Source organism: Eretmochelys imbricata, chromosome 1, assembly GCF_965152235.1.
Source record: "Eretmochelys imbricata isolate rEreImb1 chromosome 1, rEreImb1.hap1, whole genome shotgun sequence".
Lineage (NCBI taxonomy): Eukaryota > Metazoa > Chordata > Testudines > Cheloniidae > Eretmochelys > Eretmochelys imbricata.
In genome coordinates, this window is record NC_135572.1 from 229953388 (window position 1) to 229966921 (window position 13534).

Here is a 13534-nt window from a genome sequence, read left to right on the forward strand (position 1 = left end):
ATGGGAGAACACTGTCTGCCCCTGGATTGGCGGATGAAAGGCCAAAATGGCCGCCAGATGTACCCTAATAGAGGAGTGCACCAGGCCCTGGTTCCTTAAATGAAGCAGGTAATCTAAGATCGACTGCACCAAAGAAGGCGAAGGAGAGATGCCCTGTTCAGCTGCCCAGGGGGAAACCCTCGTCCACTTTTCCAGGTAGGTCTGCCTAGTCGAGGGCTTTCTACTCTCAAGGAGGACCTTCTGGACCCCTTCCGAACAGGACCCCTTTCATCTGGGTTCAGCCATGCAACGTCCACGCCGTGAGGTGGAGGAATGCAAGGTTGGGGTGCAAGAGTCGGCCGTGATCCTGTGACAGCAGGTCCAGTCAGTTTGGAAGGGGCCAGGGAGGGATTGCTGACAAGCTCAATAGTGTCCCGAACCAGTGCTGGCAAGGCCACACTGGGACGATAAGGATAACCTGCGCCTTGTCTCTCTTGATTTTTGCTAGGACCTTGCTGATGAGTGGAATCTGAGGGAACGCGTATCTCAGGCTTCCTGCCCAGGGCAGGAGGAAAGTGTCGGAGAAGGAGCCCTTGCCCAGACCCCATCTGGAGCAAAACCTGTGGCACCTCCTGTTCTGCCTGGTGGTGAACAAATCCACTTGGGGAGTTCCCCAGTTCCGGAAGATCATGCCGGCTACCTCCGGGTGGAGAACCCACTCATGGTGAGGGGAGAAGTCCCTGCTTAAGTGATCTGCTAGCATGTTCCTGGCACCTGGAAGGTGACACGCTTCTAGATGAATTCCATGGTTGATGCAGAAGCCCCAGAGACAGAGTGCCTCTTGGCAGAGGGCTGAGGATCATGCTCCGTCTTGTCTGTTGATGTAGAACATCAAGGCTGTGTTGTCCGTGAGGACTCTGACCACTCTGCCTGACAGGTGAGGTAGGAAAACCGCGCATGCTCTGCATACTGCCCTGAGCTCTTTGACATTTATCTGACGTCGATTCCTCTAGGAACCACATCCCTTGGGTCTGGAGGTTTCGAGGTGCGCTCCCCAGCTGAGGTATATGGCGTCCGAAACCAACTCGACTGAGTGAGGAGTGCACCAGGACTTCTAGGACTTTCCCAGGTTGGTCCACCATCACAGTGAAGTTAGTACTGCCGCAGGGATAGTGACAAACCTTCTCCAGGTGTTCCTTGAACTGGGAGTAGACCATCACCAGCCATTGCTGCAGAGGTTGCATCCAGAACCTGGCGTGGCACACCACATATGTACACGCTGCCGTCGTCAGGGGAAACGCGGAGACTTCCGCCACGAGGCCCATCAGTGCCCTGAATCTTTCCAGTGGCAGGAAAGCCCTGGCGCAGGTCGAGTCAAGCACCGCTCTGATGAACTCTATCCTCTGTACCAGAACTAACGTGGATTTTTTGTCATTCACCAACAGGCAGAGGCGATGGCAGGTGACTAACAGCATCAAGACATCCCTTTGGACATGGGACCTGGCTCTGCCCTTGACTAGCCAGTCATTGAGGTACAGGTAGATCTGGACACCCCAGCATCTGAGGTAGGCAGCCACCACAGACATGCACTTGGTAAATACCTGCAGTGCTGTTGCTAGGCCAAACAGGAGGACTGCAAACTGATAGTGGTCAGGACCTACCGTAAACTGGAGGGAGCGTCCGTGTCCCTTGAAGATGGCGATGTGAAAGTACGCATCCTTCAGATCAAGGGTGGCATACCAGTCTCCTGGATCCAGGGAGGGGATGATTGAGGCCAGGGAGACCATGCAGAACTTCAGCTTTGCTAGGAAGCAGTTCAGGTCTCACAGGTCCAGGATAGCTCGTAGACCCCCCCTTCTTCCTGAACTCTGGAGGAACGATCGCCGCCGCACCTAGCTTCAGTAACTCCTCTACCTTCTGTGCGAGGAGACTCTTCAGGGACCCTTCTCATGAGAGGGACGGGGAAGGGAAGGTTGAAAGGAGGGGTAGAAAGCAACTGAAGGGTGTAACCCCGCGCCACCGTACTGAGGACCTATCAGTCCCGTGTTACAGATGCCCACACAAGGAGGAAAGGAGAAAGGCGGTTGGCAAAAAATAAGGGAGGAAGGATCCTGAGAACTGCCCGGTATGTCACCCTCGGGCATACCCTCAAAGCAAGTGCTTACCCACCTGCTTATTGCAGGCCAAGCTCGACTGAGGGGCCTGCGAAGGTTGTCGGCTAGGATGCTGCTTGTAGCCTCTGGATTTCTTAAAGGGAGGCTCCTGGCAAGGGTGGGTGGTGTCCGCCGCATCCAACGCCTCCTGGAGTGTTGCCCTGGCTGCAGTTGTGCCCTCCTCCATAATAGCCCAGAACTCCTTCCTAGAAGCCTCAGGAAGAGAGCCCTTGAACTTGGCCATGGCTCGCCACATGTTAAAATCACAGCATCCCAGGAGGGCCTGATGGTTGGCCACCCTCAACTGGAGGCTGAAAGACAAACCGTATGCCCAAACAAGTCTACTTTCTTGGAGTCTTTGTTCTTAGGGGTAGCCCTGGGTTGACCTTGTCGCTCCCTGTGGTTAACGGCTTCTACCACTAGGGAGTTGGGAGCAGGGTGGGTGTACAAGTATTCGTGGCCTTTGGATGGCACAAAGTACTTGTGCTCAGCCATCTTGGAGATGGGTGGCAGGGAGGAGGGAGTTTGCCACAGGGCATTAGTGATTTTAGAGACCACATGAAGGGGCAGAGCCACCCTGGCTGGTGCTGTGGAACAGAGCACGTTGAAGAGAGAGTCTGAGGGCTCCTCTAGCTCCCCTGCCTGAAAACCCAGGTTGACAGAGACCCTCTTCAGTAGTTCCTGGCGCATATTAGCGTCATCCAGAGGAACCGTGGGAAGGAGCCCCGTTACAGCCTTGTCTGGTGGTGACGAGGAAGATGCCGGTGCTGTAGGGTCCTCCACAACCATTGGTGGCCCAGTGGCTTGCTCCCCTGCTCCCTCTTGGGCTTGTGAGGTCCTCGCACCCAAGGCTTCGTGTGCCAGAGGACGGTGGGAGAGAGAGGCAGCTGGTCTCTTCAAGGCTTTGGACACTGAGCAGGTGGCCTGGGAGGGCTGGGTGAACCCCCATGGGTATCATGGCACCAGCCACTGTGCCTGAGGCCACCGGGCCAGTTTCGGTGCCAACAATGTAACTGGTACTGCCAGTACCGGAGCCTGTCCCGCCGTCAGGGAATCTTGCTTCAAACCAGGGCTGGATCCTGAGCGGTTACCCCCAGGTGACCAGGACAGAGCAGAACGGTGGGTCTGTCTGATTTGGAGCGGAGTCTTAGGGACCGGTGGCGCTCGATGGATCCGCGACGGCTTGGAGCCACTGATCTACGTCTCGCAGTACCACAGTCTCTGAGATACTGGGTGCCGGGACTGGTACTCCTGCCGGGGGGCGCGTGCCTCCAAAGGTCTGCGCCTGCTGGCTAGCAAGCTGTGCCTCAAGCCTCTGCCCAAGGTTCGGGGACCAAATGGGGCTGCTCTGTGTCTGCCTATCACAGTCAGATGCGTTGCAGCTACGGGAGGGCAAACGCTGGCAGAACGTCCCCCGCGATGGGGAATGGTGCCGCTGAGGCAGGGACCGAAACAGTCCAAATGCGGGTTTACCCCATGACCAGGAAACCACAGGAGCCAGTGCGGGTGGCACTGGGAGGAACATGATCTCCTGCGCCGCCTGCAGGGCCTCTGGTGTGGATGGCACCCGGAGCTGATGGAGGCCTCCGCCACTATTCAGAGTAGCCAGTAGGGAGCAGGTTGGGCTAAATTGCTCCACCAGAGCTTGGGCCCGAGATCCCAATGCGGGTGGAGAGTTGCCCAGCATGGGACCTTGCTCACTCCCAGTCTTATCCTTTCCCGTGAGGGAGGTTGGAGACCGGCCCTGTCCCACTTTTTTGGGCTTCTTGATCGAAGCCACGGATGGGGACCGGTGCTGGCTCATGGCCCCGAGGGGGCGCTGCACACAGAGGTCACATGTTGTCCGGCACCGAGTCGGAGTATTGTTCTGGTGCCAGAGAGAGGGCCGACTCCATAAGGAGCACTCTTAAACAAATATCGCGCTCCTTCTTAGTCCTTGGCTTGAAGGACTTGCAAATTTTGCACTTCTCACTAATATGTCCTTCACCCAAGCAATACAGACAACTTCTATGTGGATCACTAATGGGCATGGGCCTCTTGCAGCAATCACAGGACTTGAAGCCTGGGGGTCAGGGCATGCCTGAGGCGAAGTCCCGTTTGGGACCTACAAAGTCTCCAACTATAGCTTTGGGCTTTATAAACACTAACAGAAAACTATATACCGTCTAATACAGGAGATAACTCGTTCGTACAAACCAGCAGCTACAGCACTAACTGAAGCAACAACCGTTCCAGCACCATCACTGGCGGCAAGAAGGAACTGACAGTGGGGCAAACTGGCGGGAGCCTATATACTGCAGCATGTGCACGCGCCACTCCAGGGGGTGCCGGAGCCAGCCCCCTACGGATACTGCTGAGGGAAAAACTTTTGGCTCTGGTGCATGTGGTGAGCGCACACACTTAAGTTGAACGGACAGGAGCAATCACTCAAAGAAGTAGTTTACATACTGGGAGTGATGTAGTATTTAAACAGCCTTGTGCCCTAGTCACACTGTGAGTGGGGGGGGAATGATATTCCCTAATAGCAACAATTCTCCCTCTGGATAATAAAGGAGCAGGATTGTGGGGCTTTAACTAGAGTCCGCTGCAGAGCTCTTTGGATCAGAGAATTAGCGGAGCTGGTGTAGGGCCTCTAAAAAGGGAGTGTTTAGTTTGAATGCGGCTGGCACTGCTGAGGTCTTTCTCAGTCTAAGAGGAATACAGAGACAACTCAACCCTATGCACCTGCCTCTCACGAGTTGCTCTCCTAGACATGCAGCTGTACAGTAAATACTGGCTCAGTACCAGGGACTAAGCTTTTATATGCAGCATAGACTAGATCTATGGCATTCAGCATGTTTAAAGGATACTTAATGAACACTCCAATACTGTGGTTGTAGATTTCACTTGGGAGGATTCCACTGAATTCAGTCGGCTTTGCATCAGGCCCTTATACTGCAGTATGTTTATGTACAAAGGAATGTTCTTTAGGTAGACAGATACATTTAGCAAGTCCAACTCTTGGCCCTGGTCTACACTAACAGGGTTAGGTTGAATTTAGCCCCATTAGGTCGATTTTAAAATGAATGCGTCTACACAACCAACCCCATTCCAGCGACCTAAAGGGCTGTTAAAATAGACTTCTGTACTCCCCCCCGGTGAGGGGACTAGCGCTAAAATCGACCTTGCTGGGTCGAATTTGGGGTAGTGCAGATGCAATTCGACGGTATTGGCCTCCAGGAGCTATCCCAGAGTGCTCCAATGTGACCATTCTGGACAGCACTTTGAACTCCGATGCTCTAGCCAGGTATACTAGCCAGTAAAAGCCCTGGGAAATTTTGAATTTCATTTCCTGTTTGGTCAGCATGGCGAGCTCAGCAGCACAGGTGACCATGAAGTCTCCCGAGAATTGCAAATGAGCTCCAGCATGGACCGAACGGGAGACACTGGATCTGACTGCTGTACGGGGAGAAGAATGTGTGCAGGCTGAACTCTGATTAAAAAGAAATGCTAATATATATGCCAAAGTCGCACAGGGCATGGTGGAGAGAGGCTACAACAAGGACACACAGCAGTGCCACATGAAAGTTAAGGAGCTCAGGCAAGCCTACCAAAAGACAAAGGAGGCAAACAGTCGCTCCGGGTCAGAGCCCCATACATGTCGCTTCTATGATTAGCTGGCATTTTTTTTGTGGACACCTGCAAGGGGGGAGTCTCACGCAACAGGGAGGGGGATTTTGTGGAGGAGGAGGAGAATGCGCAGCCAGCAAGCAGTGAACCTGTTCTCCCCGGCAGCCAGGACCTTTTCATCACCCTGGAGCCAATACCCTCCCACGGCAGGATCCCCAACCCTGAAGCCGGAGAAGGCACCTCTGGTGAGTGCACATTTGTAACTACAGAACGGGGTTTTAAAGCAATAGTGTTTAATGTTTGATTTGCCCTGAAGAATTGGGATGCATTCGCAGCTACTGGAAAAGTCTGTTAACCTGTATGGGGATGGAGTGGGAATCCTCCAGGGACATCTCCATGAAGCTCTCCTGGAGGTTCTCTGAAAGCCTTTGCAGAAGGTTTCTGGGGAGGGCTGACTTTTTTCATCCTCCACAGCAGGACACGTTACTTGCTACTGGCTTGGTGTGTAGTCTGGAATAATTGCAGCACAAAGGATGGCAGCGAATGGTTCTGGGTTTTGGTCGCATTCAAGCAACATTCAGTCTATATCTTTCTGTGTTAGCCTCAGAAGAGTGATATCATTCATGGTCACCTGGTTGAAATAGGGGAATTCTTGTAAGGGATCAGTAAGAGGACTCCATTCATGCTGGGTTGTTTGCCCTTGGCTAAAAGGGATCATCCCAGAGAATAGCCATGCTGTGGGGTGGAGGGAGGTGTGTGCTGCACATTCACCCAAAAACCGCAGCCCCTCCTTTTAAATGTGAAACCCAGCCGCCATTGCTTGCTATGGGAAAGGATGGCACTGCAGTTTGAAACCATTCCCACATGTTATGAAGGTGTAAGAAGCCAACCCCGTGTACCAAGAGGCTTACCATGGCTGCCTGGAAACTGAAATCTGTTGCCCAGCCGTGTGTGATGTGTCACCATACTGGCAGGCGCTCAATATAAAAGGCAAAATGCAACCTTGTACCTAAAGCACATGTGCTGTCTGCTGTGAATTGCTTGATTCACTGTGAAAGAGTCTCCCGTTTGTTCTCAGAAATGTATCATCTTAAACTTTACTCTCACTTTTTATCTCCCCCCAGGTGCAAATGTTTCTATGCTCGCCCTATCATCTCCATCCCTGACGTTATTGCAGATTAGAAGGTGAAAAAAACATACTCGCGATGACATGTTTTCCGAGCTCATGCAGTCCTCCTGCACTGATAGGGCACAGCTTAATGCATGGAGGCATTCAGTGACAGAGGCCAGGAAAGCATTAAGTGAGTGTGAAGAGCGGAGGCAGGAGGCAATGCTGAGGCTAATGCGGGAGCAAACGGACATGATGAAGTGTCTGTTGGAGCTGCAGGAAAGCCAACAAGAGCACAGATCCCTGATGCATCCATTGTACAACTGCCTGCCCTCCTCCCCAACTTCCATATCCTCCTCACCCAGATGCCCAAGAACGTGGCATGGAGAAGCTCCAGGCACCCGCCACTCCACTGTAGAGGATGGCCCAAGCAACGGAAGGCTGTCATTTAAACAATTCTGAGTTGTAGTGTGGCTACAATAAGCAATGTGGCCTTGTTCTTCCCTCCTCCCGTACCCCACCCCACCCAGGCTTCCTTGTCAGTTATCTCACTTTTTTTTTTAATTAAGAAAGAAAGAATGAATGGCTTCAAAACAATAGTTTCTTTATTTCCTTTGCCAGCTGTGATCGAAGGGGGGAGGGTGGTTAGCTTACAGAGAATTAAAATCAACAAAGGGGGTGGGTTTGCAGCAAGGAGAAACACACACAACTGTCACACCATAGCCTGGCCAGTCATGAAACTGGTTTTCAAAGTCTCTGATAAACCTAGGTCCACTGGTTTCTTGGGCAGCAGCCTTAGTTGTTGCACCACACCGATCCATCCAATTACCAAGGAAATCACAGGTTTGGGTGCACCAGCTTCCAGGGTTCTATAACCTGCTTCCTGATTGGCCACATGGTCTTGACCCTGACTGGCTGGTGGCTATATATAAACTTCCTGCTTCATTCCTGACCTTGTCTGAGCAACAAGCCATTGCTTGCTACTTGGACCCTATGTGATCCTGCTGTGCCACCTCACCTGACCCCTGTCTTATCACCTCACTCGATCTTGCCTTGCCATCTCACCAAGCCCCGCCAGCAGCCATGCTGTACCTTTCCCTTGGATAGGAACTCCTGGCTATTGGACCTCTTGCTTGACATCTGACTACTGATCTGGACCACCCTCAACCTGCCTGATTTCTGAGCATTACACTAACTTCCAGAAACTTATCCGCTGATTTTCTTTAACATTTACTCCTTTTGGAGCCCATTGAAGCATAATGCCATAAAGTTCAAGGAGAGGTTATCAAGCCCTCTATGCCGTTGGCGTGTCTAAAACTGCTGACACACATTACAAAAGGAGGGTAATATCTAGTAACTGACAGCTGCAACAATAAAATAGCTACTAGGGAACCTTACCTAGAGCTAACAACAACAGTATGCTGTGCTGAGCTATTGAGCGAATAGGCCATTAACATTTATCACAGGAAATGCAAACAGAGCTTTTAGAAGTTTTGTAAAAATAATATCCTTCACTTTATTTTGTGGGAAAGGACTGCATTTGGACTTTTGTTGTTTTATTATGAAAAATGTAGCTGCAGTTGTCAATGAAGAAAGCCGTAGAACTATGTGGAAAATAATATTCACTGAAGGCAAAATGATAGAAAAATTGTGCATTTGCAAAAAGCAAACAATAGGACACTTCTCCACTGAACCATTTGCTAGATGTAAGTTACCTCTGCAGGTAAGTATGCAATTCTAATTCCAGGCTGTAAGGGGCCAGCAAAGACATTTTTTTTACAACATCCCTTCCTCCTCCTAGCCCTGTTTGTTAAGTCTTTAACTCCCTGGGGACCACTAGTGGGACATCAAATAACATCGCTCGAGTCAGTTTTGCCCAGGACAGAGTTTTAGATACTCTAAATTCTCCCATGGCTGCTACTTGTAGCCTCAATACAGCCTCTGTACACTAATGTTTCCCAGTATTTTTAATGTTTCATAATCGAGGTTGATCCTGTAACTGGCACTGATGGACAGCAGGATGTGAATGGACTACAAAGTCCCTCCACTGGTTTATCAGCTTTACTGCTGTGCCCTATGAGAGAAAACAAGTATCGTAATTGTTAGCACCTGTTGATGTTGTGGTGGTTCAACAGCCCTGAGAAGGGCAGGGAGATCCCACAGGGGGATTACTTTGAATTTTATTGATGTTTGAGCAGTGTTCAGTTTTCCTCAGGGGCGGGGGGGAGTTAGTTAATGGCTGATAAATGTCACCACGTAATTTACAATGATGACATTTGTTAAATGTCACTGAACTCTGTTATGGATGCACCAAATTTGCATTGTGATTATGGTCATTTCACAGTGTCTCACCACACTGATGTCAACATGTTTTTGATGTTCATTGGGAATTATTATTTTCCATATAAAAATCAATTAAAAAAATAAAAATATATAGTTTTCAAATCCTGTATATCACTGGGGGGATGGGATAGCTCAGTGGTTTGAACATTGGCCTGCTAAACCCAGGGTTGTAAGCTCAATCCTTGAGGGGGCCATTTAGGGATCTGGGGAGGTGGGGATTGGTCCTGCTTTGAGCAGGGGGTGGGACTAGACAACCTCCTGAGGTCCCTTCCTACCCTGAGATTCTAGGATTTAAGGGATCTGTGTGCAGCTTATTTTTTCCATACTAAACCTATGTAAGGTTTGTAGCAGAAGAGTGATATTGTCCTCAACAGGTGAAATATAACATCTTGTCATCTACTGTACACATGTAATTGCCCTGTTGATTACAGTTTAGATTTCTTTGTAAAATGCAGCAACCTACCTTGGATTTCACCATATTTGCCACTCTCTCCTGCATTGATTGTCCTGCCTTTGGCCTCACAAGGATATAAACAGCTTCCACATTAGGGCTGGCGCGCAGTAGCTTTTCCATCAGTACTTTGCCCATGAAACCTGTGGCTCCTGTGATGAGTACGGTCTTTCCATTGTAATAAGCTGCAATTGAAGACATGGTGCTCTCTCTCTCTCTCTGTCCTCCTGACTTCCTGCAGGAAGTACCTGAGGGGAATCAATAACAGAGCAAGAGATTAGATGCTGGGAAGTTTGACTAAGAGTATGGTGCACACTTGAGGACCACTAGGGCCCAGACCAGACCATGCAAGCTGACATCTGCAATAGCCGTTTCAGTCTGTTAGCTGAAGCAGCTCCCACAGCAGACCAATCAGTGGCAACTTTAAAGATTTTTTTTTTTTTAAATAGAGGCTTGAACATGGACCAGACAAACTCATGAACTTGCAAAGCCTAAACTCCAGTGTAGCCTTAGCCTCCATATTACTATTTATATTATTGTAGCACCTAGAGGCTGCAATCTGGAGTAAGCTAGGCACTGTCCATACACATAGTAAGAGACAGTTGCTGCCTTGAAGAGTTTGCAGCCAAAATAGACAAGACAGACAAACAGCAGGATGGGAAACAGAGACGCAGAGAGGCAAAGTGACTTGTTGCAGTTCACGCAGTAGATCAGCTGCCGGACAGGGAACAGAACTCAGGCCTCCTAATGAATATCTTATCCACCAGAGCACACTGTGTCAAATCAACAGGGATTGTGTCCCAGCATAAAGAGTTCTCCTTGGACAGCCACCTTCCCATAGGGCCAACCTTTCCCTACCACCTGTGATTTGGGAATGGGTTCATTTGGGTAAACCTGGTAAGGTGAATGGGTCTCAGAGCCCAGGCTCCAGCTCGAGCATAAACATCTACATTACAATTTTTAGCCCCACAGCTCAAGGCCCACAAGCCTGAGTCAACTGACCTAGGCTCTGAGACTTAGTGCCATGGGTTTTCTATTGCAGACATGCCCTAAGCATGGGCTCTGACTCAGGTCTGAGCCTGAGCCTGAGCCCGAGCCCAAGCCCAAGCCCCCCTTCCATCCATGCACAAATCAGGCTGACTTGGGTAAGCAAGCACTCAGGACCCAGGCCCTTGGACCCTGCTAGGGAGGTGGGTTAGAACCCAAGTCCTGCTGCGACTTGGGTCCAAGCCCTGTCATTTTGCAGTGTGGATGCAACTCAAGCCACTCACCCAAATCAGACCTGGGGCCAACAATTGTAAGCCCAGGTATACAGTGCAATGTGGATGCTCAAGCACAGGCTTGGAAACACAGAGTCCACAAGTCCAGGTCCCAAAGACCTGGGCTTTACATGCAATGTAGACACACAGACATCTTCTGTTTCTCTCATCACCCTGGGTTTCTCCTGAGCACAGATTTCTTATCTATTTGCTGTATTACTGGTAATCTAATGATCTATTGATCTATATACCTATCTGGATTTATATATGACCAATCATGTCACAGTTTTGTAATATGGGCAACTGTTTAATAAGTACTACTTGAGGCCATCCATTACACTCATTTAATTGTGGCCTAGGCTGGATTTGAAAGTAGGCTAGTGCATTCACTTACTGAGCCAGAGTCCCCACAATTATTAATTTGTGAAATAACCTCATTTGACAGCGAAGTTTCTCTTTGACCCATTTTCTAAATTGGATGGTACACCCGATGATTGGTTTTGGATCGCTTCTAAAGCTGGGATTTTCCTTTGTTTTATATTATATAATGCAGAGTCTACAAGGCTTGGGATAATACTTCAGCTGGATTTGATTCACTAACTTAAGCATCTGGGCTTCTTTCCTGTTCACTGTTTTTTCCCCTATAGTGAATTTAGTGCTGATGAAAATTGACAGAGTGGCAGCACTGGAGACTGAAAATTCTATATAGATCCAATAAATATGTAACACAGGTAATGACAATATAAAATTTCCCAGCACCAGCTAGCCACTGTGCCACAGCACTGCCATAGGAGGACCATGACCTGGAAAGGTCGGAAGTTACCTGCTCTATATCTATACAGTCCTTGACCATGAGGCTTTCTGCCAATAATGATGCCAGTTGTGCTATGCTTGTATTTATCCTCTAAAATGATAGCCTGGGCTATTAGTTGTATTGATAGATTCCAAGGCCACAAGGGACAATTGTGATCATCCAGTCTGATCTTTTGTATAGCACAGGCCATAGAACTTCCCAGAACTTCACAGGCCATATAACTTCCTCGGGCAGATCTTTTAGAAAAACAGCCAATCTTGATTTAACAATTGCCAGTGATGGAGAACCCAGCATGACTCTTGAGAAATTGTTCCAAGAGTTAATTACCCTCACTGTTAAAAATTTGTCTTCTTTCTGGTCAAAACGTGTCTGGCTTCAATTTTCAGCCATTGGCTCATGCTATACCTTCTGTTAGATTAAAGAGCCCAATATTAAATATTTATTCCCCCATAGATACCTATAGACTGTAATCAAGTCAGCCCTTAACCTGCTCTTTGTTAAGCTAAATAGATTGAGCTCCTTAAATCTACCACTAGAAGGCTTGTTGTCTAATCCTTTAATCATTCTCATGGCTCTTCTGTGAACTCCCCAATTTATCAACATTCTTCTTGAATTGTAGGCACCGGAACTGGACACAGTAGTTCAGCAACGGTTGCACCAGTGCCAAATGCAGAGGTAAAATAACCTCTCTGCTCCCACTTGATATTCCCCTGACTATGCACCCCAGGATCGCATTAGCTCTTTTGGCCACAGCATCACACTACCAATAGTTGAAAGTCCTACTACTATTTGATGCATTAAAATGGGTGTTCAAAACTAGGATACCCAGGTAAAATTTTCAAGACTGCCTACTCCCAGTTTCAAGAGTGACAGGTGCCTGTTTGCCTAAGTCACTTCTGAAAATTTTACCCTAAATAATGAATCTGACACGTCCACTAATTTAGACATATTAAAGTACAGTATAGAGGCTTGATAGAAATTCAGTATTTCTGGGACTGCCATCAAATTGGTTGGTTAGTATAATTCAAAAATTGGATATTTCAAAAATCAGTTTCTTTTTTGTGGACCCCTTTTGCTAACAAATGGCTGGTTTGTCATCCTTCAACCTCTCCATATAGTTAAAAGTTATTACCAACTATCCTCAATTGAACATTAGGTTGTAATTAAGCAAAATTATCAATAATTGTCAATATAGCAGCAGAGGTGCTGGAACAATTTGTATAGTGGGGGTGCTGGGAGCCAATGAACCAAATGGTATATAATGGAAACCACTTCAAGCCAGGGGGTGCGGCAGCACCTCCGGCACCCCTAGTTCCAGCACCTATGTACAGCAGGAAACATAGGAAAATAAAGAGACTCAAAATAGTGGTTATGTGCTTAACTTACACTGAAGTGCTTCTACATCACCAATGGATGATGCCACTAGTAAAGATGAATACCATTCAGTTCTTTCCTGTAATTTAAGGTTTAGAATCAGGGTCAGGAACTTTAATACGGAACCGATGTCCAACTTTTAGTTCCACCCACCTTGCCAAGGTGCCTTATCTGGTTTGTTCACATTCAGATGGGTAGGTACATTTTTTTGTGGGTGTGGGTGTCTGTGGGGAGTCTATATGAGGTTGTGCAATTATCCTCTCTGCTTGCAGCAATGATTAGTGGGGGGTCACACAAATATTGACTTATGTACACTACACTGAAGTGAGAACAGACCCCAAAGGCCCTGATTTCTGGAAGGGCTTGGTCCAATCCAGATAAAAGGCCAGTGCTCTACGCACATTTACTGTGTGAAGGCGACGTTCCTCGCTGGAGGAATGGGCT

At 48.6% G+C, this 13534-nt stretch overlaps 1 protein-coding gene across 1 annotated transcript in view; it reads right to left on the reverse strand.

Annotated features, from left to right (window-relative positions):
* FAR2 (fatty acyl-CoA reductase 2) overlaps positions 1-13534 on the reverse strand; it is a 217974-nt gene that overhangs the window by 109505 nt on the left and 94935 nt on the right. Inside the window, exon 3 of the mRNA XM_077807419.1 lies at positions 9656-9891. Coding sequence (XP_077663545.1) covers positions 9656-9891 — 236 coding nt within the window. The remainder of the gene's footprint in view (positions 1-9655; positions 9892-13534) is intronic.